General features: G+C 38.7%; 2 protein-coding genes across 8 annotated transcripts in view; one reads left to right on the top strand and one right to left on the bottom strand.

Moving 5' to 3' along the window:
* RFC1 (replication factor C subunit 1) overlaps positions 1–11,937 on the top strand; it is an 86,505-nt gene extending 74,568 nt beyond the window's left edge. For 2 of the 3 annotated variants that reach the window (XM_030314029.2, XM_030314028.1), the window contains exons 20-25: positions 982–1,136; positions 1,246–1,363; positions 3,708–3,853; positions 7,476–7,689; positions 8,822–9,013; positions 10,019–11,937. In XM_030314029.2, the coding sequence (XP_030169889.1) occupies positions 982–1,136; positions 1,246–1,363; positions 3,708–3,853; positions 7,476–7,689; positions 8,822–9,013; positions 10,019–10,102 (909 nt within the window). In that variant the 3' untranslated portion in view covers positions 10,103–11,937. The remainder of the gene's footprint in view (positions 1–981; positions 1,137–1,245; positions 1,364–3,707; positions 3,854–7,475; positions 7,690–8,821; positions 9,014–10,018) is intronic. The other variant, XR_003968466.1, reaches the window with a different exon arrangement.
* WDR19 (WD repeat domain 19) overlaps positions 9,513–26,658 on the bottom strand; it is a 113,182-nt gene continuing 96,036 nt past the window's right edge. For 2 of the 5 annotated variants that reach the window (XM_030314025.1, XM_030314024.1), the window contains one exon: positions 9,513–9,676. In XM_030314025.1, the coding sequence (XP_030169885.1) occupies positions 9,664–9,676 (13 nt within the window). In that variant the 3' untranslated portion in view covers positions 9,513–9,663. Of the gene's footprint in view, positions 9,677–12,492; positions 12,933–26,658 lie in introns of those variants that run through there. The other 3 variants (XM_030314022.1, XM_030314027.1, XM_030314023.1) reach the window with 2 other exon arrangements.

Consider the following 26,658-nt stretch of genomic DNA (forward strand, 5'->3'; position numbering starts at 1 on the left):
TGTATCAATTATTCTATTTCATGTAGTCAGTAGTCAGAATTTATTATTACAGCTAGAGCAATGATTAAGCAGTGTTTTTAACCCCCTCTCTCCCTCTTTTTTTTTTCATCAATAAACTTTTTTAGGAGCAGTTTTAAACGGTTCATAGCAAAATTTAGCGCATGGTACAGAGACTTCCCTTATATCCCCTGCCCTCAGGCTCATACCACCTCTCCCACTGGCAATATGCCCCACCAGAGTGGTACCTTTGTTACAGCTGAACATGTACTGGTACATCGTTATTACCCAAAGTCCATAGTTTACATTAGGGTTCTTTCACTTTTGATGTACATTCCATGGCTTTTGACAAATGTATCATAGCTTGTACCCACCATTGTAGTATCACACAGAATACTGTCACTGTCATAAAAATACTCTATACTCTGCCTGTTCATCATCCCTTCCCTGAACCCCTGACAGCCACTAATCTTATTTTCTCTGTAGTTTCATCATTTTCAGAATGTCATATAGTTGGAATCATACAGTATATAATCTTATCAGATTGGCTTCTTTGAATTAGTAACATGCATTTAAGGTTTCTCCATATCTTTTCATGGCCTTATTTTTGTGCTGAATAATATTCCAGTATTCCAGTGTCTGTATGTGTCACAGTTTATTCACTTACTGAAAGACATCTGGATTGCCTCCAAGTTTTTAGTTATGAATAAAGCTGATGTAAAGATCCATGCAGGTTTTTTTGGTGTAGTATGTTTTTAATTCATTTGGGTGAATACCAAGGAGCACAAGTGCTGGATGGTATACTAAGAGTATATTCACTGTTGCAGAAAGATTGCCAATCTGTCTTACACGTGACTGCACCATTTTGCACCCCTACCAGCAGTAAATGAGAGTTCCTGTTGCTCCACATCTTTGCCGGCATTTAATGTTGTCAGTATTTTAGACATTGGCCATTTTGCTAGGTGTGTCCCTCCCTTTTTTTAGGGCCCATTTGATGTTGCCCGGAAAGTGTTTGCAGCTGGAGAGGAGACTGCTCATATGTCGCTTATGGACAAGTCAGATCTCTTTTTTCATGATTATTCAATAGCACCCCTCTTTGTCCAGGAGAACTACGTACATGTGAAGCCTGTAGCTGCAGGGTGAGTGTTCAGAGCTAGTGAGGGGTAGAATTTGTATCCTCCAGATACCTGGGAGAGAGGGGTCTGAGGTATGGACAGTGCTGTAATCCAGACTGGTTTATTTCTGCAGGGGTGACATGAAAAAGCACTTGATGCTTTTAAGCAGAGCAGCAGATAGCATATGTGATGGTGACCTAGTGGACCGTCAGATCCGGAGTAAGCAAAACTGGAGTCTTCTGCCCACGCAGGTAAGCATAGGGCTGTCCTTAAAATGCAGACTCTGCTTTAGTTAAAGAGAACAAAATAGCTTTTAGCTCTTGTAGCTATTTGAAATACCAGATAAACATTATGGCTCTTATGGCAAAAATACAGTCTGTTAGAGATTAAAACACTCTGTGGTCACTATTGTCTATTTCTTAAAAATTGCCCTATTTTTCAGTGTTTCAAAATGTTTTTATGTAAATGGATCTGTAGAAATAGGAACATTAGATTCTGGTCATAAATAAGATGTTAGTCAAGACTAAGTGTTACTTGCTCTGTTTTACCCTAAGAATCCCATTTCTTTTTTGTCATTCTTGGCTCTCCCAGATGGTTGCTAAGTAGCTCCTACTTAAAGTAGGATAGCCAGAGCAGGTCAGCAGCCACTTTTCTGATATGTGAATTCTTTTTTTTTTTTTAACGTTTGTTTATTTTTGAGAGAGTGCAGGTGGGGGAGGGGCAGAGACAGAGGGGGACAGAGAAGCTGAAGTGGGCTCTGCACTGACAGCAGTGAGCCAGATGCGGGGCTCAGACTCATGAACCATGAGATCATGACCTGAGCTGAAGTTGGACGCTCAACTGACTGAGCCACCCAGGGGCCTCTGATATGTGAATTCTGATTTTCTTCATCATTGCTCAAGAGGCAGTTTTATTTTTTTATTTTATTTTTTTTTCAACGTTTATTTTTGGGACAGAGAGAGACAGAGCATGAACGGGGGAGGGGCAGAGAGAGAGGGAGACACAGAATCGGAAACAGGCTCCAGGCTCCGAGCCATCAGCCCAGAGCCCGACGCGGGGCTCGAACTCACGGACCGCGAGATCGTGACCTGGCTGAAGTCGGACGCTTAACCGACTGCGCCACCCAGGCGCCCCAAGAGGCAGTTTTATATTCAGTACGTTATCTGGGTTGGTAGCTTCTACTCAAAACGGAATTTTGCAGACTGTCATAATTAAGAGTGTTATTTGTTCTTGAGCTTTGCATATTTGTACTGTATTATTGGCCTGAGTGATAATAATCAAGGGACTTCCGGAAGGCTTACTCTTGCCTTAATTCAACCTACACATTATCTGAAAACAGTAATAAAACAATATTCATTCTGGATATAAAGAATCCCTTCTCTTATGTTTTAAAATTGTTCATTTTTTTAAAAGTTCATTTATTTTGAGAGAGCATGAGCAGAGGGAGGAGTAGAAAGAGAGGTGGGGCGGGGCAGAGGGAGGGAAAATCCACCCTAATAGTGTGAAGCCTGACTCCAGACTCCATCTCATGAACTGTGAGTTCATGACCTGAGCCAAAATCAAGAGTCAGACACTTAACTGACTGAGCCACCCGGGTGCCCCAAAGTGTTCATTTTTTAAACTAATAATTGTACCTTCAAGATTTTATCCTAAAGAAATAATTTGAAACATAGGAAAAGCTTAATGTACAAAAATATTACATTAGTGTTGATAGCGTAAGAAATTGGAGAAAATCTCCATGTCTGGCAATAGGAGAATGATTAATTATGGTAAATACTCTTGATGGAACATTATGTAGTCCTTAAAATTATTTATAAAGAGGGGCGCCTGGGTGGCGCAGTCGGTTAAGCGTCCGACTTCAGCCAGGTCACGATCTCGCGGTCCGTGAGTTCGAGCCCCGCGTCGGGCTCTGGGCTGATGGCTCGGAGCCTGGAGCCTGTTTCTGATACTGTGACTCCCTCTCTCTCTGCCCCTCCCCCGTTCATGCTCTGTCTCTCTCTGTCCCAAAAATAAATAAACGTTGAAAAAAAAAAATTTAAAAAAAAAAAAAAATTATAAAGATTGTTTAATACGAAAAAATGCTTATGAGAGACTATTACTAGAATAAAGCAGGATACAAAATTTATGTATAATTCCAACTTTAAAAAGTATGAGCCCTGGATCTAGAAGATATTCAAGGATACCGTTTTAAAAATCTTTTCTCAATTTACTTGATACTCTATTCAGTTTTCCATGTCTTGATCCACCTGTGCTGTCAGTAGTTTATGTTAAAGGTAATCCTATTCCTCTTAAAGTCTTTCCTGTGACATTGACACAGTGAAGTAACTGGTATGTTGGGATCAGTGGTTGAGAAGCCTGAATGAACTGGCAAGATGGTCTCTTTGAGGACCATAACGTGTTTTGGACCGATCTGTTGTTTTCTCTGGGAGAAGTTTGCCATACCAACAGATGAGAGGCAGAGGGGAAGGGTGTGATGCCCTGGAATTAGGTACCTGGGACAGCGTTGCTTCATTTGCCAGAGACTCCTTGGAAGCTGGCAGCTGTGTAGGAAGCTCTGTACTGAATCAGATTTTGGACTGCACTTTTTTTTTTCAGGCCATTTATGCCAGTGTTCTTCCTGGAGAGTTAATGAGGGGGTACATGACCCAGTTTCCTACCTTCCCAAGCTGGTTGGGGAAGCACTCATCTGCCGGCAAACACGATCGTATTGTACAGGACCTAGCACAGCACATGGGTCTCAGGTAAGTGCTGTTACTCCATGTCTCCATGATTACGCCATGTGTTATCAGTGTGCGTATTTAGGACAACATAAGCACAAGATTTGGGCTTTAGTTTATTTTGCTGCAACTAGATAAATGATCCTGGATAAGTTCCTTACAGTTTGTGGACCTGAGTTTTATTATCTATAATCAGTATAACAATTGTTTTATCACTTAAAAGGATACTTTGGAATTTAAACCCAGATGGTAAATGTGCCATAACTTTAAGATAAATTTTAAAGCTCTGTAAATCTGAGGTAGTGCTACTATTTATTACTGACTATGCCTATTACTAGTAGGCATACGTAACGTCTCAGCTCCCAAATAACTTCATGGGAAAAAGGGGACTATTTAGATAAATGAACTAGTTTTTACCTCCCTAGTAGGAAACTGACCTGGTCATTTAGGAGAGGGGACACAGTTTAGCATATAACAACAGGAGGCAGACATGCAGATGACTGAAAACAAATGTGTTTGGAGAAGTTTAATGAAGTTCAAAAATTCTTGTTATTTGTTTTGTTAAAGTTTAGAAACTTGGAAAATGTGCAGGCGCACAAATATTAAGTGAACCTTAGGAATTCATTTGTAACCATGAAGAACCACTTGAGCAATCTTATTTCTCTCTCTGATCTCTGGAGGGAATATTAACATGGGTCCACTTTTTTTTGTAAGTTTATTTATTTTGAGAGAGAGAGAGAGAGAACAGGAGCAGGGGAGGGGCGGAGAGAGAGAATCCCAAGCAGTCTGCACTGTCAGCGCAGAGCCCGATATGGAGCTTGAACTCAGGAATTGTAAGATCAGGACCCGAGCTGAAATCAAGATTGGAATGCCCAATTGACTAAGCCACCCAGGTGCCCCAATATTGGTCCACTCTTAACTTTTGTTTGAAGTTGAGCTGAAATAGTTCCTTTCTTCTGGTTTTGTAAAATTCTGTGTTCCCTCTTCATAGCCTTGGCATGGGTCTTTTTTTTGCCACTCTTGTATGAGTTTCTATTTCTGCTATAACAGATTACCAAAACTTAATGCTTTAGAATAATATAAATTTATTCTTCCCTTAAGATGGGAAATTTGTCAGGGCACCTGGGTGGCTCAGTAGGTTGAGCATCCAACTCTTGATTTTGGCTCAGGTCAGAGCGTTGGGCTCTGCACTGGCAATGTGGGGCCTGCTTGGGATTCCCCCTCCCATCCCTCCCCTGGTCACTCTTTCTCTCAAAAATAAACAAACAAAAAAAAGGTGGGAAGTTTGTCCTCAATTATCTGGGCAGGTCCAATGTAATTACAAAGGTCTTTACAAAAGAAAAAAGAAATGGAGCAGTGTCAAGTCAGAGAAAAAAGACATTTTTAAGATGATACATTGCTGGCTTTGAAGATGGGAAGAGGGACCGGACCATGAGCCAAGGGATGTCAACGGCCTCTAGAAACTGGAGAGTGCTGTTTTCCCTACTGCTCTTCTCATTGATCCAGTGAGGGGCCCAGCTGTCAGCTCTTTTCCTACTCCCTGCACTCTGCTTTTTAAAGGTGATGCATCCCTGTACCCTGGGGGTGTCCGTCTTTGGTGCCCTCACTATATTCATGTAGATGGTGAGCACTGGACTTCCATTTTGTTTTATGGCTGTGTTTTTTGTCCCCTTCTCCCATTAGACCAAATATTTCTGGTGGTAGGAACTGAGGCCTACCCATCCAGCAGATAAAATTGCTCAATAAATGTTTCTTCATGAATCATATACAGGACATTGTTATCATCAAAGGACATCTACAGTGCATTTCACAATTTTTAAAGTAAATTAGGACCTTTCTATTTACCTTGGTTAAGTCATTGAACTTTGATAGATCTCAGTTTCTCTTTAAAAATGGAAGTGCAGGGGCGCCTGGGTGGCGCAGTCGGTTAAGCGTCCGACTTCAGCCAGGTCACGATCTCGCGGTCCGTGAGTTCGAGCCCCGCGTCAGGCTCTGGGCTGATGGCTCAGAGCCTGGAGCCTGTTTCCGATTCTGTGTCTCCCTCTCTCTCTGCCCCTCCCCCGTTCATGCTCTGTCTCTCGCTGTCCCAAAAATAAATAAACGTTGAAAAAAAAAAAAAATTTAAAAATGGAAGTGCAATTTTATTATTAGTTCTTACTAGGGTTATACATGCCTTTGAGAATCTGAAAGCTCTTTGATCTTTATTACCCCCAAACTGCACTAACGTACAAATAATGTTAGGGGAATTACAGACTTCTGAGTTTATGAACCCTTGATTTAGGAACATTAGATGATACCTTTAGACTTTTCTAGAGTTATTTCTGTGATTTCTAGTAGAAGGTAATAGTACTGTAACAAATATAAGAAAATACTTTTGGAAAAGGTTTCATGATTTTCTTAGGCACTGGAGCTTATGGGCTCATACTTGTCTTCAGCTAACTAGTGTGCCTGGTTATGGAAGACTGAATCTAGAGGAAATGGGTGAATTTAAAATAAGAGTTTTTGGGGGCGCCTGGGTGGCTCAGTTGGTTGAGTGTCCAACTCTTGATTTCGGCTCAGGTCATGATTTCACGGTTCGTGAGACTGAGCCCCACATCAGGCTCCATTCTGACAGCACAGAGCCAGGTTGGGATTCCCTTTCTCTGTCCCTTCCCTTTCTCTCAAAATAAATAAATAAACTTAAAAAAAAAAATAGGAATTTTTTGGATTCTTTGCCTAGGTAGTAAAGCTGTCGTGGGACAGGGTTCTAGATTTCTGATCAAGAAAACTGTGGATTCTTGTGATTCAGACCCAGTTTACCTGAAAGCAAGAGCAGGACCCATTAGTAATTTAAAAATTTTTATGGGTTCTGAAGCCCAACAGCTTTTGAGGTTTGTTGTTTGAAGTATGCATACATATAATTGTCTGGTTTGATGATGGTGGTAGCTGGCTTGGAAAGATTTAGATTTAGATTTTGTTTTGTTCAGCTATTTTCTGTCTTTGAGTGACAGTATTTGAGAGAGAGAAACTGTCATTTCATGATAACATTGTAGTTCTCAGCAAATCAGAGACTTTCTCCCAAAGCCTTCCCCTCACCAGTGTGGACCACCTTGTAATTCTACAGGGACATTTTCTGCAGTTTTCTTAGTTTGGGGAAAACCCTGCTCTAGAACTAAGGATTTCAGAGTAATAGTACAGTACAAGGAAATATGAGAGAAACATTCATATGTAATTTTGCATGTTATAATCAGAGATAAAAAGGTGCTACAGACCCTCATATAGGAAGTAACAGTGGCACTTGAGGTAGGAAATCTCACTGCCTTTTACTGATGCATTTAAGATTTGGAACTGGGAATGAGTAATCTTTGGCTATAAGGAGTACATAGAAATGTTTTTGTTGCCTAGGCCTTAAGAGTTGATTGGAAGTAGAACCTATGTTTGTTTTTCATTCACTGATTCGAGATAAGTAGTAAATTCCCTTTGAGCACACTGGTGTGTATCCATTACCCTGATGGTGTAGTGCTAGGCTTTCCCTATACCGGCTGGTAAATAGTAGACATTACATTGGGCATTTTTAAAAGTGGATTGAACTCTATCCAGCACATTATGACTTGAGTTGGTGGTAGTTTGCCATTGACTATAGGTATCTCTTTTGTTTTGGTTTAAGAACTTATTCCAGCAAAAGGACTGTAAACATGGATTATCTGTCACATATAAGGGATGCACTTGTACAGCCCTTGATCTCCCAAGGGGTAGAAGGAGTACAGGATGTTATTGCTCTTATGGACACATACTACTTGATGAAAGAAGACTTTGAGAATATCATGGAAATTAGCAGCTGGGGAGGCAAACCTAGTCTCTTCTCCAAGTTGGATCCCAAGGTAAATTGTGTAACCCACTCATTTTCCATCACTTTGTGATTACCAGGCTTGTACTAGGACTATTTCAGAGATGTTGTAGGTACTTGAAAAAGGTTTAATTGTTTTCTTCTTAAATGTCTTTTGCTTCTTATGGCCTATGCTTTCCAAAGATACTATTTGCGTGCACTATTAAGAATGGACTTCTGGATTTGACCTTGTAGTTTGTAGTTTTGTCATTGCTTTATGCCGAATGGAAAAGTAAAACATGAAATCTCAGAGGCAAATCTAAATATATTCCTTATGGGGGGGGGGGGTGTAGATAAACCTGGGAAAGTAAATAAGACGGTGGTAATACATTATGAAAAGAAGGAAGTGTTTATGGACTGAGGATTTTTATACTTTTTCTCAGTCTGCCTAATGTATGAATTTAGTATTTATCATAGTTGGACAATCTGTTATGTAATAATATATCCCCTATTTTTTTTTTTTTTTTTTGTATAATGAGCATGAAAAAACCAAAGTGACATAACATGAATTTGTAATATCCAGTACCTTACACACTTGTGCCAGTTTCTTGGTGCCGTTGTAAAAGACCTATTTATTCCGTGTGGCTTGCCTTCTCCAGAATTTTGATCTGACTTTATGGTTATGAGTTAATTCTCACAAGAGATCTCCATTGTTTGAATTCAAGGAGTAATTCTACAGTCATGTTTAGAAGCTTCAAGTTAAGGCTTCAAGTTACCTAGTATTTTGAAGTAACCACTGTCATGGTAATTTATGTATTTTGTGGTAATTAGAGACCAACTTTAACTTGTACTTTATTGTAAGTCTTTTTTGATTTGATTCACTGCTTCTCACTTTGTAGAATTGTGGAATGCACTGAATAGGCAAAAATGATGAGTTACAGTTTTTTCTTTTCTCTGCCTAATGTTCCCAAATACTGGTTCTTATTTTTTTGAGTCATAGGCTCTATTAAGAATGTCATGAAAAATATGGGACTTCTTTATAGGAAAATGTATATACATATACTTACATGAACTTGCATAAATATTTTGCAGAATACTTCAGGGGTCTTGCAGAGTCTTGCAAAACTATTTGAAAGGTTGTTTGGCACTTAGATCATTAACCAACTCCCTCTGTTCCTTTCCTATAGGTGAAAGCAGCGTTCACAAGAACCTACAATAAGGAAGTCCACCTTACTCCATATTCACTCCAGGCAGTGAAGACACCCAGACACAGCACAGGCACATCACTGGATTCTGAATACAGTGAAGAGTTAAATGAAGATGACTCTCAAGCTGATGAGAAAGACCAAGATTCTATGGAAACTGATGCAATGATCAAGGTAACATTTTAAGCTTCAGACAGCAAATGCCATGATAGTCCCTTAGTAGTTTATCTTTTCTTGTGTATAACTTGCCTTCTGAAATTATTCAGGGCCTATTTAAGTTTTTGTATTCATTACACTGAGTGAGGGTGGAGAAGGTGTAGATTTTATTCTTGTAAATAGTCAGCTATTTATAATAGTGTAAGAGCCAGATAGCAAGAAAATAGGCCATCATATTGATCTGATCATCATATGCCCTGTTAGAAAAAATACCATTTTTTATTTGGCCATTGGTGTGTGCTTTACCCTAGAGACAGATTTTTACAGCTTAATCAAGAAAAACATTTTCAATGAAACCATCTCTCCCTTCTGTTTTTTTTGTGTTTTGCAGTAGCCATTGAACTGCCTATAGAATTTTCCTCAGAATAAAACATCCTTGTGCTAGAAAAGATTAAAATCATTTATGGCATCAGCCCACTGTTTACCATTGGCTAAGACAAAGGAATGTAGTCTGTGTTCTTTTTTGTCCTTAGTGTGTGTCATTCTTGTCCCTCATTTCTGGTTTGTATATGCAGGGGTAGGAAGGTGGCCTTCTCCGGTGTAGTTCTCTAGTCTTGTGTAGACATAAGAGGTTGTCTCCCTCTCTCCCCTTCTCAAACTGAACGTGTTTAGATCTCTAATCTGAAACCGAAAGAAAAGGAAATTCTTCATTAAAACATTATCCTATTTGTATTGCCTGCTCATTTTGTCTTTCCTAAATATACCTTGTGCCAAATCCAAGAAATTGCATGCCTGGGTAACATATCTTAGTTCTAGATTCTAAATAGCTTTTCAGTAGTTGAGGGCTTCAGCTAGCCATTTCTTGGAAGTAAGCTCGTCAGGGGTAGCAGTAATGGAAGATGTTTACACTCTTTCTTCTTACTAAGTTGCAGGTAAAGATTTGCTTTATTGTAGAAATTAACGTATTTCATTTCCTCATGAATACAGCTATTAACTATTTTGTGCATTCTTCCCTCCCAACAGAAAAAGACAAAATCTTCAAAGCCTTCAAAATCAGAAAAAGATAAGGAGTCCAGAAAAGGAAAAGGAAAAAGTTCAAAGAAATGAAACTGTTTTTCACTACTGACAGCCACTTTTTACTCACCCTGTTGACCAGTCTAGCTTGTCTAGAGAATGCCTTGTTTTTTCCCCAAAGGAACCATATTTTAGCATAATGGGGCAACTTGGTGGTCCCATTACAAATAAATGGTGGTACTGCTAGAAGGATGTAACCAGTAGGCTAACATACACCTCTTATAGAGGTTGATAGGACTGCTTGGGTCCTCCACTGTCCCCTGTCAACTATATGTGGGCTTTGGAGTCAGATTTTAGTTAACAATAATATGCCTGGAAACATTGGTACTAAGGCAACTTTTGTAGGCTTAAGAATTTATCCTAATGGCCTTTATAGGACCAATGCTGATTTTTTTTTTTAAAAAGGTAGTTACTATTATGTGGTGAAATTTTGTAAATAAATCGTAATACAAAACAGTCACCACCTAGAACTGGGTATTCTTTGTACATTGTCAAATATCTTACAGAATATAAATGAGAAATAAAAATGTTCCACCTGATACATGTACAAATTCTTAAGAATGTCATTGTGTACAGTAAAATAGTATGTTGGTATATTACTTTATTAGTTTGCAAATCATTGGGTAAGAAGCTAACTATATTTCTCACTAACCAGCTATGTGAAATAGAACTTTGGCAATTACTTCCCAACTTGATTACCTCTTTAAGTGCCAGCCATCTCTCTGTGAATAGCATGTCATGGGGAGGCCTCTTTGGTATTACTGGAAGATATGGGGGGCTGCAAAAGGATTGCCACATTTTTATCCTTCTAGAGTCTCAACTCATCAGGTTCAAACCAGTAGGGTCTAAGTTAATCTCACTCTGGCTTGGGACAAAATGAACCCTGATTTTTGTTTACTTTGTCTCTGGGAGATCTGGTTCTGCCCTATGACAGACTCCACAGACTGGACTAGAGTTTTAGATTGTACCTGTAACTGTATTTGTTGAGGAGCTCTGAGGCTGTGGAACTAGCCTGGAATTTAGTTGTCTAAATTTTGTCATTTAAAAAATTTTGTCAGTAAATGCTCAGAGGTATGTGCTAAGAGAATTATAAAATTAGGATACTATTTCCTCCCTTTAAGTAATTGACAGTCTGTTTGGGAGGTGAAACAAAGTTCTTGAGACATTTAAAGTGTATTTAAAAATGTTTTTCATGCAGACTAAATTCATTATGGGAATAAAACATTGCCTTAAGCCTTGCTCCTCTCTTTGTTAAAGCCCAGCTTGAAATTTGCGCTTCAGTGAAGATATCCTTGATTGACGACTGCCTCACCTTACCTGTGGGGTGAGCATGGCTTTCTTACGCACATTCTTCCATTTCTAGTGCTTTTTGTCTGCCTACTTGTTCTTTCCTCCCCAGGAAAGGGAGTATATTCTCCTTGCAGCCAGAAAAATGAATAGTGTCCTTCCCTTGTTTATTATGATTTTGTTATTAATTCTAAGTGCTCTATGATTGGCATAATCAGTGTATAAGATTACTTTTTTTTTTTAGAATTAGAGATGGTAAATACGCTCTTTAAAATATGAGATGGCAACATGGATCTGCTGGAGCTACTTGATGCCACACATCTTTGCAGCAAACTGCATGCTTCTTTTGAGATCCATTGAGGCTTGGCCGTTTTGGAAGCTATAACAAACTACTGTGCTTTATCCTTCATCCTGTTAAGTTTTGGCAGTCCATTATTCGGCCTCTTGAAGTTATTAACAAGGAACAGTGATTTATGTACGAGGAGTAGTGTCTTCCTGAATAAGTTCTGGTGTAATTATGCTTATTAGTGAATGTTTAAGGCTCATAACTCCCCAAATATAATGTGCTTTACTCTCACAGATCCCAGGTGCCTATGGCTCTTACTCTTCTAACTTTACAACATCCTTCCAGTGATAATGGGAAAACAAGGGGATGATAGTGGGTTTAATGATAATAACTTGTATCACTTAGTAAAACATTGGCTTTACTTGGCCCATTCTCTGGCCAGCCTTTGTGGGAGCAAGAACAGATCAAAACGTTGGAGGCATCATGCATGTGGATACTTGGATGCAATAAAACATCACTGACCCCCCTATGGGGTCTACCATAGGCTCATAGGTGCCACTGGGTACCTTTGTAATGCTTAGGATGCTGGCGCCTATACTGTAAAATCCTATCATCTGAGACAAAGTGAGGCTACATGACTCATTTCTGCCAGCTGCTTAGACTTTGGTGACATTAGCCTTGGGTGGCAAGGAAGGATATACTGTTGTAGGAAAAATATGGGGTGTGTGTGATAACGGGGAAGATTTTGAATATATCTTCAGGAGAAGTCCAGTGATTTAATTTTGTGAAAAGAATTCTACAGTATGTGGTATAATGACTCAGGAGATAAAAGCTTATGGTTTATAGTTTCTTTTAAATTGGTGTTTTTATTGTAAGACTGATTCTGCTAAATAGGCTTAAGCTTAGTTCCAACTTTTAACTGTTAATGTCTGTGCTGCCCACACTTCATGATGTTCTGCAAAGCTGTCTTCCTTTCTCCCTTTAATCCAGGAAAACATTACAAATATCTAGTCAACAATTTTATTTTAAAGGAAATATTTCAAAATATAAAAGTTATCAAAAAGTTGAATATTTACAGTTATGTCATAGGTTACTATTAACAGTGCAGAGCATAGAATATGTAAGACTTTGAAGAGGAACTATGATAACATCAAGGTTATATGTCACTGTTTTGCCACTGTACAATGGCAATTGTACAATGTCTGTGACCCGAAGAGTCTTTCTTTTTTCTGTATCCAGCAACCACACAGCCTCCTGTAGAAAAATGCTATCTTTTCAGGAACATTATATCTAGAAAAGATAAAAAACCCCACATGTCTTTAGAAGCATTTCAGGTAACTGTGGTATGTAGTAATAAAGCTATACCAAAGAAGTTTTTGCTCATTTCTGGAATGTGGAGCAAGATGACCATATTCAAGTTAGAAGCCTCTGGTCTATAATCCGTATTGAGTTTAAATCTTGACCTTGACTAAAAATTGTACATGCAAGCTGTCGAACTGTTATTACAAAGTGAGGGTGCTAATAACAGCCACTTTACTCAGAAGAGTGGGGAAATGCAAGGAAAGTGCTCAGCAATCTGTGAAGATTTTCCTTAAACGAAATAATTGTTAATGGTTCCTCGTCTAAAAGGAGTCCATGAAGTTGCTGTTTCAACCAATATTTATTGTATAAGACATTTATAGTGACTTTTTCAAAAGATGGTGCATAATCATAACTTACTAAAGCATATCTGCAAGTATTTATGAACCATGGTTTAAGGCTCTGCTTTAATCCATGGATAGTGTCTGGAGAGAGTCTATGTAGGATTATTAAAAACATAAGCAACATCCTACTTTGGCAGAATTGCAGATTATCTTTTTGCAGATAATAGTTACAAACCTGGGACAGACTATTCAAAGGCACTGGAGAGCAACCAACCAAAAGCTGGTAGAAATTGGAAAGATGCCAACTCTTGAAAGAAGAGAAGGCTACTGGGTAAAATTCATCTTTATATGCCTTTGCACCTGAGGTTAAGTCCATGAGACAACCGTAAAGTCATTGTCTTACTAGCTTGTAGAGTTGAGTTAAGAGAACAGAGTTTGGGCCTGCCAGAACTACTGAAATGTGAGGGAGAATATCCTGAAAAGAGTATTGCCCCCTAAATCTGCTTATAAACTCCATGTAAACCCTTGAACTTCACAGGCTCAGAAGAGACTCTTTAATGCTGGACTGAAAGCATAAAAACTGAGGGCTGCTTGTAGGATCTGAGGGCCTCGGTACTCTGAAGGTAAAGGATGGAATCCCACCAACAAACAGGCTGGACAAAGACACTGAGCCTTACATGAGATTGCAGCTCCAACCAATTGCAGCCTTGTGAGACCCTGAACAGAAGACTCTGCTAAGTCATGTGTATCCTACTGATAGGTGTGTCTCTTCCCACAGACACAGTGAATGTACAGCTACATATGGAACAAGTCATCTGAAAGAAACTGATTCCTGCACGTCAGGTGAATAAGAAAAAACCCACATTAAACTGGGTAGGAGAGGGTGAGAAAATCTTGACATTAAATTCCATCCCCAGCACGATGACACACAACCAGGAGGCAACTAACAACTCCCAGCTTTTCCCTGAGGAGTGAAGGGTTTGGACCCACGTTTGGTGCCCTCACTTTTAAGACTTCCACACTAGAGATGGGCCTCCAAAACCTCTAGCTTTAATAGGCAATGAGACTTGTATCCACGAGACCTATAAGGACATAGCAAACAAGAAAACAGTCCAAAATAAGATCACATGGACCCACTGTGGCTAATCCCCCATGGCCCAGCACAGAGGCAGCAGAATGAAATGCACCCAGTCTCTCTGTGCAAAAGGCCTGCTATCTTAAAAGCTTTGGCCTGAGGGACAGGCTTCTAATTTAACACATACTTACGGGCCAACCGCAACACTTTCCAGAGGCTAGCATCTAGGTTCCGAGTGACATTCCCCACTGTGGGATACTGACAGGTCTTGGCATACCCTCAACTACTGGGAGCCACTAAAAACAAAGATGGTAGAGCCAGGGCAGTGTTGAATAATTAGGCTCTTTTCCTACATGAGGCCACTCCTTCAAGACTGGGAGAGGTGGCTCTTTTAGCTAATGCATAGCAACCAAAACAGAGTCAATGAAAATGAAGACACAGTAATATGTTCCAAACAAAAAAAGAGATAAAACCTCACAAAAAGATCTTAACAAAATGGAGATTTTGCTTGATCTCCATTAAGTGATTTATGTGATAGTTTACAATAATGGTCATAAAAATAATTCATGAACAAAGTGAAAAAAGTACCAAACAAATCACAGACTTGAAGACTATAGTTTCTGAACTGGAAAATACAATAGAAAGGTTCAATGACAGACTAAATGAACAGAAAGGATCGGTGAACTTGAGGATAGGTCAATGAAACTCCTCTAATCACAGCAAAAAGATAAAAGAATGAAAGTGATTATAGCTTAGCTTAAGGGATTTATGTGATAACATGAAGCCAACCAATATTGATAATCTAAGGGTCCTAAAAGAGAAGAGAAAGAGGGTGAAAATTTCCCTAACTTGGAGAAAGAAATAGACATTCAGTTCTAGGAAACTCAGAGTTTCAAACAAGATGAACCCAAAGAGACACCAAGACACATAATTAAATTGCCAAAAGCTAAAGGAGAGAAACAACTTGTTACACAAAAGGGAACCCATAATACCATCAGCAATTTTTTTAGTAGAACCTTTGCAGACTAGGAGACAGTGGCATGATATATTCAAACTGCTGAAAGAAAAACAATGCAACAAAGAATACTCTACCTGGCAATACTGTCCTTCAGAACTGAAAGACCGTTTTTTTTCTTTTTAATATACTTTATTGTCAAATTGGCATACATACAACACCCAGTGCTCATCCCAACAAGTGCCCTTCAGTGCCCATCACCCACTTTCCTCTTTCCCCCACCCCCCATCAACCCTCAGTTTGTTCTATTTAAGAGTGAGAGACCATTTTCCAGACAAGGAGAAACTAAAGGAGTTCATCACCACTAGACCAGCCTTATAAGAAATGTTAATAAAGGGGCTTCTTTAAGCTGAAAGTGCGGATTTTTTAAAAAGTTTATTCATTTATTGTGTGTGTGTGTGTGTGTGTGTGTGTGTGTGTGTGTGTATGTGTGTGTGTGAGAGAGAGAGAGAGAAAGAGAAAGAATCCTAAACAGGCTTCGCGCTAAAAGTGCAGAGCTTGGTGTGAGTCTTGAACCCATGAACTATGAGATCAGGATCTGAGCTGAAATCAAGTTGGACACTTAACTGCCTGAACCACCCAGGCACCCCTGAAAGTGCTGATTAATAAGAGGAAAGCATATAAAAGTGTAAATATGAATGCTTAAAGGTTAATATATAAATTCAGAATAATCTTATGTTGTAATATGGTGGTGGGTTAATCGCTTACTAAAGTAGTAAAAATAACTATAATGACAATAATGGACACCCAACTTGCAAAGATGTAAACTATGACATTAAAAATAGAATGGGGGGTGGGGAGAGTAAAAGTGTAGAGCCTTAGAATGTGTTTGAACTTGTTATAAACATAAAATAGACCGGTTTTATGTAAGCCTCATGGTATCCACAAAGAAATGTCTATAGTACATACACAAAAAAAGAATCTAAGCATACCACTATAGAAAACAATTAAATCACAAAGAGAAGGAACAAAAAAGTTACAAAACAGCCAGAAAACAATAAAAATGTCAGTACGTCCATATCTATCAATACATTAAATGTAAATCGACTAAATTCTCTGATCAAAAGAGTGGCTGACTAGATTAAATAAGTAACATCCATTTGTCTTGCTGCTAACGAGACTTACTCAGTTTTAAGGACAGAAGCAGACCGAAAGTGAAGGAATGGAAGAAGATATTCCAGGCTAATGGAAACCAAAAGAAAACTGGAATAACTTTACTTATATCAGATAATAAAAGACTATAATAAGAAACAAAGAAGGTCATTATATAATGATAATAACGTCAACCCAAAAGTGGATATAACATTTGTAGGTATGGACTTAACATAGGAACATCTAAAGATATAAAGCAAGGGGCAGCTGGCTGGCTCACTTAAGCATCTGACTTTTGATTTTGGCTTGGGTCGTGATCTCAGTTTGTGAGTTTGAGTCCTGTGTTGGGCTCTGTGCTGACAACACGGAGTCTGCTTGGGATTCTGTCTCCCTTTCTCTCTGCCCCTCCCCTGCTCAGTCTGTCTCAAAAATAAATGATATTCATTTATTCATTAAAAAAAAAAAGAATAGGGGTGCCTGGTTGGCTTAGTCGGTTAAGCAACTGATACCTTTTATTGGCTCAGGTCATGATCTCACAGTACATGCTATCAACACAGAGCCTGCTTGGGATTCTCTCTATTCCTGCCTTATGTGCGCATGCGCTCTTGCTCTCTCTCTCAAAATAAACATTAAAGAAGTAAAAAAATAAAGATCTAAAGCAAAATTCACAGATCTAAGAGAGAGTTAGCAATACAGTAAGAGTAGGGGACTTCATCCCCTAACTAGATCATCCAGACAGAAAATCAGTAAGTAAACATTGCACTTACCAGACCTTTACAGAATATTCCCTCCAAGAAGAATAGACATTCTTCTTTTTTTTAATGTTTATTTTTGAGAGAGACACAACATGGGTGAGGAGCAGAGAGGGTGAGAGCGGGGAGACAGGGGATCCAAAGCAGGCTCTGCACTGACAGCAGAGAGCCCGATGTGGGGCTCAAACTCATGAACCGTGAGATCATGACCTGAGCTGAAGTCAGACGGTCAACCGACTGAGCTACCCAGGCACCCCAGAATAGACATTTTTAAGCACATATGAAACATTCTCCAGGAATGATCGATCATAGGTTAGGCCACAAAAACAAGTCAATAAATTTAAAAAGACTGACATCATATCAAGCGTTTTTTCTAACCACAACAGTATGGAACTGGAAGTCATTTATAAGAAAAAAAAATGGAAAATTAAAAAATATGTGGAGATTCAACAACATGCTATGGAACAACCAAGTGGGTCATGGAAGAAATCAAAAGAAAAAAAAAAATAACCGGAGACAAATGAAAATGGAAAGATAATATACCAAAACTTACGGGATGCAGCAAAAGCAGTTCTAAGAGGGAAGCTGATAGCAATAAATGCCTATGTCAAGAACAAGAAAGATCCCAAGTTAAACAACCTAACTTTATACCTTGGGGAACTAGAAAAGAACAAGCTAAGCCCAAAGCTGAGATAGGGACTAAAAAGAGTAAAAAAGAGCAATAAAACTAAGCTGGTTAAAGGAAATAGACAAACCTTTAGCTAGACTCACCAAGAGAAAAAGAGAGGACTCAAATAGAGGAGATATTACAACTGATAAATATAAAAGATCATAAAAGAATACTGTGAACTATTATACACCAAGAAATGAAACAAACTAGAAAAGAAATAGATATAATCCTAGAAACAGAATCTTTCTTACAAAACTGAATCATGAAGAAACAAAATCTGAACAGACCAATTACTAGTAAGGAGATTGAATCTGTAATCAAAAAACCTCCTAGCAAACAAAAGTCCAAGGCCAGATGGCTTCACTGGTGAATTCTATCTAACGTTTAAAGCATTCATACCAGTCATTCTCAAACTCTTCCAAAAAATCAAAGAGGGAACATTTCCAAACTCATTTTATGTGGCCAGCATTACTCAGATATCAAAACCAGACAAGGATACCACAATAAAGGCAATTACAGGCCAATATGCCTGATGAACGTAGAATACAAAAACCATAAGCAATCTATTAGCAAACTGGCCTCAATAATATGTTAAAAGGTTCATACACCATGATCAGGAGGGATTTTATTCCAGGGATACATGGAGATAGTTCATCTACAAACTAATCAGTGTGATAACACCACATTAAGAAAATCAAGAATAAAAATCATATGATCTCAGTAGATACAGAGAAAGCATTTTGACAATATTCAACCTCCATTGATGATAAAAGTTTATACCAAGTGGTAATAGAGGAAATATACCTCAACATAATATAGGACAAGTCCACAGCTATCATCATCCTTGGTGGTTACAAACTTACAAAGATTTTTCCTCTAAGATCAGGAAGAAAATAAGGATGCATATTCTTGTCACTTTTATTAAACATAGTACTAGAAGTCCTAGACAGAGCAATTAGGCAAGAAAAAGAAATACAAAGCAGCCAAATTGGAAAGCAAACCAAAGTGTCACTATTTGCAGAAGATGTGATACTATATATAGAAAACCCTAATGACCACTAAGGTGTTAGAGCTAATAAATGAGTTCAGTGAAGCTGCAGGATACAAAACCAATATACAAAAATCAGTTGCATTTCTATACACTAATGATGAACTATCAGAGATTAAGAAAACAATCCATTTACAATTGCATAAAAAAGAATGAAATACTTATGAATAAATATAACCAAGGAAGTGAGATACCTGTACATTGAATACTGTAAGACACTGATGAAAGAAATCAAGGACACATAAGTAGATACTGTGCTCACAGATTGTAAGAATTAAAATTGTTAAAGTTTCCATACTACCCAAAACAATCTACAGATTCAATGCAATGTCTATCAGTCTCCAATATTTTTCACAGAAATAGAACAAACAATCCTAACATTTGTATGGAACCACAAAAGACCCTGAGTAGCCAAAGCAATCTTGAGAAAGAAGAACACAGCTGGAGGCACCATAATTCCTTAAACTATACTACACAGTTATAATAAGCAAAACAGTATGGTATTGGCATAAAAACAGTTACATTGGTCAGTTAATTTAGGACAAAGGAGTAAAGAATATATAATGGGGAAAGGAGTGGCTCTTTAATAAATGGCGGTGAGAAAACTGGATTACTTGCTCACACCATATACAAAAATCAACTCAAACTGGATTAAAAATTTGAACATAAGACCTGAAAGCATAAAACTCCTAGAAGGAAATATAGGGGGTAAGCTCCTTGACATGAGTCTTGGTAATGATTTTTTGGATTTGACCCTAAAAATAAAGGCAGGAAGGCAGGAAAGCAGATATAAACAGGTGAGACTACATTGAACTAAAAAACCTGTATACAGCAAAGGAAACCAACAAAATGAAAAGGCAACATGGAAATTTGCAAATCATACATCTGATAAGGGGTTAATATAAAGAACTCCTACTATTCAATTGGGAAAAAATCCAATTAAAAATGGTCAAAGGATCTGAATAGAAAATTTTCCAAACAAGATACAACAAATGGTCAATAGGTATGTTAAAGGATGCTGCTACACATCACTGATCATCAGGGAAATACAAACCAAAACCACAATGATACATCACCTGACACCTGTCAGAATGGCTATTATAAAATGACAAGAAATCACAGGTGTTGGCAAGGACGTGGAGAGAAAGGAGCCATTGTGCACTGTTGGTGGGAAGGTAAACCAGTGCAGCAACTGTGGAAAACAATATAGAGGTTCCTCAAAAAATTAAAAACAGAACTACCATATGGTCCAGCTATTCCACTGCTGGGTATTTATCTGAACAGATCACTATCTTGAAAAGATATCTACACCCCTGTGTTCATTTCAGCATTATTTACAATGGCCAAGATATGGAAACAACCTAAGTGTCCATCTATATTGGATAAAGAAAATGACACTGGAGAAAGAAAGTCGTGTGTATGCACACACACAGAAATGTTATTCAGCCATAAAAGAAAATATTGCCATTCACAACAACATGGGTGGGCCTTCACTATGCCAAGTGAAATTAGAGAAAGACAAATCCTGTATGGTCTCACTTATATGTATAGAAACACTGAACTCCTACATAACAGAGAACAGTTTGTTGGTTGCCAGACGCCTGGGGTGGGGAGTGGGTGGAATAGATGAAAGTGGTCAAAAGGTACAAGCCTCCAGTTATAAATAAGTGCTGGGGATGTAATGTATAGCATGGTAACTAGAGTTAACTATGTTGGATATTTGGAAGTTACTGTGTGGTGACGGATGTTAACTTACTATGGCAATCATTTCTATATATATAACCATTATGTTGTACACCTAAAACAAGTAATGTCAGTTATTTCTCAAAAAACTTGTGACATAATTATGTTGTTTTAAGATGCTAAATTTGTGATAATATGCAGCAACAGAAAATGAAACAAATCTTAATCATAATTTGAGCATGCTTTAAAAACAGAATTTGACAAGCTGACTCTAAAATATTATAGAGAGATGGAAAGGATTAAGAGTAGTCAAGGGGCGCCTGGGTAGCTCGGTTAAGCTAGGCTTGTGAGTTCAAGCCCTGAGTTGGGCTCCAAGCTGGGTGTGAAACCTACTTAAAAGAAAAAAAAAAAAAAAGATCACTGAGGATAAAACTGGCAGGAACCAGCAGACAGAAAGGAGCATGTGACTTCTCCCTCCTCTGTCTTCCCTTCTCCTCTGCTGCCTTCTAAAGACAGTCTAACCAGGATTCACTGGCAAAGAAGTAGTGTAATTTTCAAAGTTTCTGTCCCATGCAAGTATATAATTTTGAGTTTGAATTTGACACATGATAGTATAACAAAAAGCACATGGTTGATGAGAGATCACAGGAATGTGCTAAAACATGATTCTCAACTTTTTCCATGATTGCAGCCTTTTGGGAGTCTTGTGAAAATACAGATGCCACATTCCAGCTCCCAGGGTATCTGATTTAGTCTGATTAGCTTGGGCATCTGCACATTAACTAGTATTTCAGGTGATTATAGTTTAGATGCACTTTGAGAAGGAATTGGCGTTTCAGAGGAACTTCAAGACTGGATGGTGGCATGAGTATCATTCAGTGTAGACCCCTTTGGATCACATGAGGGAAGATATAGCAGGAAGGGGAACCCCTCTGGAAAGCACAGGGTCCTGAGACACAGAGACAACCCAGGCTACTCCAAGGAACAAATCAAAGCACATCTGGTGGAGGGTCCAAAATATTCCTATGAGTAGGGTAATAAAATAACCAAAGTCACAACAACAGAGAGCAAGTAACAATCCCCGAAAAAACACTTCTTGAAGGGCCAGGCCCTGGACAGTGTATGACCCTCCTTTAATATAGCAGTGCTGGTAGGTGCAGAGCATACAGCAAGCTTTTAAAATGCATAAGGGACAGAAAACTAGCCAAAATGGTGAAACGGAAAGAAATTCCTCAAAAGAAATTCCAAGAAGTAGCAACAGCTAACAAATTGACCAAAACCGATTTAAGCAATATAATGGAACAAGAATTTAGAATAGTAGTCATAAAATTGATCGCTGGACTTGAAAAAAGCATAGAGGACAGCAGAGAATATTGCTACAGAGATCAAGAGACTAAAAAATAGTCATGATGAATTAAAAAATGGTATAAATGAGGTGCAAAATAAAATGGAGGTGGCTACAGCATGGATTGAAGAGGCAGAAGAGAGAATAGGTGAAATAGAAGATAAAATTATGGAAGAAAGAAGCTGAGAAAAAGATTAAAAAATCCAGGAGTATGAGGGGAGAAGTAGAGAACTGAGTGATGCAATCAAACGGAACAATATTCGTATTATAGGAATTCCAGAAGAAGAAGAAAGAGAGAAAGGGACTGAAGGTGGACTTTAACAAATCATAGCTGAAAACTTCCCTGATCTGGGGAAGGAAACAGGCATTGAAATCCAAAAGGCGCAGAGAACTCCCTTCAGATGTAATTTGAATCGATCTTCTGCATGACATATCATAGTGAAACTGGCAATATACAAGGATAAAGAGAGAATTCTGAAAGCAGCTAGGGATAAACAGGCCTTAACATACAAAGGTAGACACATAAGGGTAGTAGCAGACCTATCTACTGAAACTTGGCAGGCCAGAAAGGAATGGCAGGAAATCTTCAATGTGATAAACAGGAAAAATATGCAGCTGAGAATCCTTTATCCAGCAAGTCTGTCATTTAGAATAGAAGGAGAGATAAAGGTTTTCCCAAACAAACAAAAACTGAAGGAATTCATCACCATTAAACCAGCCCTACAAGAGATCCTAAGGGGGACTCTGTGAGTGAAATGTTGCAAGGACCACAAAGTACCAGAGGCACCACTACAAGGATGAAACCCATAGACATCATAATGACTCTAAACCTGTATCTTTCAATAATAACACTGAATGTCAATGGACTAAATGCTCCAACCAAACGACATAGGGTATCAGAATGGATAAAAAACCAAGACCCATCTATTTGCTGTCTACAAGAGACTCATTTGAGATCTGAGGACACCTTCAGATTGAAACTGAGGGGATGGAGAACTGTCATGCTACTGGAAGTCAAAAGAAAGCTGGAATAGCCATACTTCCATCAGACAAACTAGACTTTAAATTAAAGGCTGTAACAAGAGATGAAGAAGGACATTATATAATAATTACAGGGTCTATCCATCAGGAAGAGCTAACAATTATAAATGTCTATGCGCCGAATACCGGAGCCCCCAAATATGTAAAACAATCACAAACATAAGCAGCCTGTTGATAAGAATGTGGTAATTGCAGGAGACTTTAATACTCCACTTACAGCAATGGAAACATCATCTAGACACAGGGTCAATAAAGAAACAAGGGCCCTGAATGACACATTGGATCAGATGGACTTGACAGATATATTTAGAACTCTGCATCCCAAAGCAACAGAATATACTTTCTTCTCGAGTGCACACGGAACATTCTCCAAGACAGATCACATAGTGGGTCACAAAACAGCCCTTCATAAGTATGAAAGAATTGAGATCATACCATGCACACTTTCAGACTACAATGCTATGAAACTTGAAATCAACCACAGGAAAAAGTCTGGAAAACCTCCAAAAGCATGGAGGTTAAAGAACATCCTAGTAAAGAATGAGTGGGTCAACCAGGAAGTTAGAGAAGAAGTTAAAAAATATATGGAAACAAATGAAAATGAAAATACAACAATCCAAACGCTTTGGGATGCAGGGAAGGCAGTCCTGAGAGGAAAATACACTGCAATCCAGGCCTATCTCAAGAAACAAGGAAATCCCAAACACAAAATCTAACAGCACACCTAAAGGAAACAGAACAGCAAAGGCACCCCAAACCCAGCAGAAGAGAAATAATAAAGATCAGAGCAGAAATAAACAATATAGAATCTAAAAAAAACGGTAGGGCAGATCAATGAAACCAAGAGTTGTTTTTTTTTTGAAAAAATAAAATTGATAAACCTGTAGCCAAGCTTCTCAAAAAGAAAAGGGAGAGGACCCGGGCGCCTGGGTGGCTCACTTTGTTGGGTGTCTGACTTTGGCTCAGGTCATGATCTCACATTAGTGGGTTCGAGCCCTTCGTCAGGCTCTGTGCTGAGAGCTTGGAGCCTGGAGCCTGCTTTGGATTCTGTGCCTCCCTCTCTCTTTGTGCCCCTCCCCTGCTCTCTGTCTCTCTCAAAAATAAATAAACATTTAAAAAAAAAAAAAAGGGAGAGGACCCAAATAGATAAAATCATGAATGAAAATGGAATTATTACAACCAATCCCTCAGAAATACAAACAATTATCAGGGAATACTATAAAAAATTATATGCCAACAAACTGGACAATCTAAAAGAAATGGACAAATTCCTAAGTACCCACACACTTCCAAAACTCTCAGGAAGAAATAGAAGTTTGAACAGACCCATCACCAGTGAAGAAATTAAATCAGTTATCAAAAATCTCCCAACAAATAAGAGTCCAAGACCAGATGGCTTCCCTGGGGAATTGTACCAGACATTTAAAGCAGAGATAATACCTATCCTTCTCAAGCTGTTCCAAAAAATAGAAAGGGAAGGAAAACTTCCAGACTCATTCTATGAAGCCAGCATCACTTTCATTCCCAAACCAGACAGAGACCCAGCAAAAAAGACAACTACAGGCCAATATCCCTGATGAATATGGATGCAAAATTTTTCAACAAGATACTAGCAAATCAAATTCAACAGCATATAAAAAAAATTATTCACCATGATCAAGTGGGATTCATTCCTGGGCTGCAGGGCTGGTTTGACATTTGCAAATCCATCAATGTGATACATCACATTAATGAAAGAAAATATAAGAACCATATGATCCTGTCAATCGATGCAGAAAAAGCATTCGACAAAATTCAGCATCCTTTTTTTTTTTTTTTAATTATTTTTTCAACGTTTTTATTTATTTTTGGGACAGAGAGAGACAGAGCATGAACGGGGGAGGGGCAGAGAGAGAGGGAGACACAGAATTGGAAACAGGCTCCAGGCTCTGAGCCATCAGCCCAGAGCCCGACGCGGGGCTCGAACTCACGGACCGCGAGATCGTGACCTGGCTGAAGTCGGACGCCCAACCGACTGCGCCACCCAGGCGCCCCCAGCATCCTTTCTTAATAAAGACCCTCGAGAAAGTTGAGATAGAAGGAACATATTTAAACATCATGAAAGCCATTCATGAAAAGCCCACAGCTAATACCGTCCTCAATGGAGAAAAACTGAGAGCTTTTCCCCTGAGATCAGGAACACCACAGGGATGTCCACTCTCACCACTGTTGTTTAACATAGTGTTGGAAGCGCTAGCATCAGCAATCAGACAACAAAAGGAAATCAAAGGCATCAAAATTGGCAAAGACAAAATCAAGCTTTGACTTTTTGCAGATGACATGATATTATACATGGAAAACCCGACAGACTCCACGAAAAGTCTGCTAGAATTGATGCATGAATTCAGCAAAGTTGCAGGATACAAAATCAATGTACAGAAATCAGTTGCATTCTCATACACTAACAATGAAGCAACAGAAAGACAAATAAAGAAACTGATCCCATTCACAATTGCACCAAGAAGCATAAAATACCTAGGAATAAACCTAACCAAAGATGTAAAAGATCTGTATGCTGAAAACTATAGAAAATTATGAAGGAAATTGAAGAAGATATAAAGAAATGGAAAAACATTCTGTGCTCATGGATTGGAAGAATAAATATTGTTAAAATGTCAATACTACTCAAAGCAATCTACACATTCAATGCAATCCCAGTCAAAATTGCACCAGCATTCTTCTTGAAGCTAGAATAAGCAATCCTAAAATTTGTATGGAACCACAAAAGACCCCGAGTAGCCAAAGTAATATTGAAGAAGAAAACCAAAGTGGAGGCATCACAATCCCTGATTTTAGCCTCTACAACAAAGCTGTAATCATGAAGACAGCATGGTATTGGCACAAAAACAGACACATAGACCAATGGAATAGAATAGAGACTCCAGAATTGGACCCACAAATGTATGGCCAACTAATCTTTGACAAAGCAGGAAAGAATATCTGATGGAAAAAAGACAGTCTCTTTAACAAATGGTGCTGGGAGAACTGGACAACAACATGCAGAAGAATTCTTACACTTTCTTACACCATTCACAAAAATAAACTCAAAATGGATGAAGGACCTGAATGTGAGACAGGAAACCATCAAAACCCTAGAGGAGAAAGCAGGGAAAAAAAACCTCTCTGACCTCAGCTGCAGCAGTTTCTTACTTGACACATCTCCAAAGGCAAGGGAATTAAAAACAAAAATGAACTATTGGGACCTCAACAAGATAAAAACCTGCGCTGCAAAGGAAACAATCAACAAAACTAAAAGGCAACCAACGGAATGGGAAAAGATATTTGCAAATGACATGTCGGACAAAGGGCTAGTATCCAAAATCTATAAAGAATTCATCAAACTCCACACCCGAAAAACAAATAATCCAGTGATGAAATGGGCAGAAGACATGAATAGACACTTCTCTAAAGAAGACATCCGGATGGCCAACAGGCACATGAAAAATGTTCAATGTCGCTCCTCATCAGGGAAATACAAATCAAAACCACACTGAGATACCACCTCACTCCAGTCAGAATGGCTAAAATGAACAAATCAGGAGACTATAGATGCTGGAGAGGATGTGGAGAAACAGGAACCCTCTTGCACTGTTGGTGGGAATGCAAACTGGTG

Source organism: Lynx canadensis, chromosome B1 (assembly GCF_007474595.2).
Source record: "Lynx canadensis isolate LIC74 chromosome B1, mLynCan4.pri.v2, whole genome shotgun sequence".
In the NCBI taxonomy this organism is placed as follows: Eukaryota; Metazoa; Chordata; class Mammalia; order Carnivora; family Felidae; genus Lynx; species Lynx canadensis.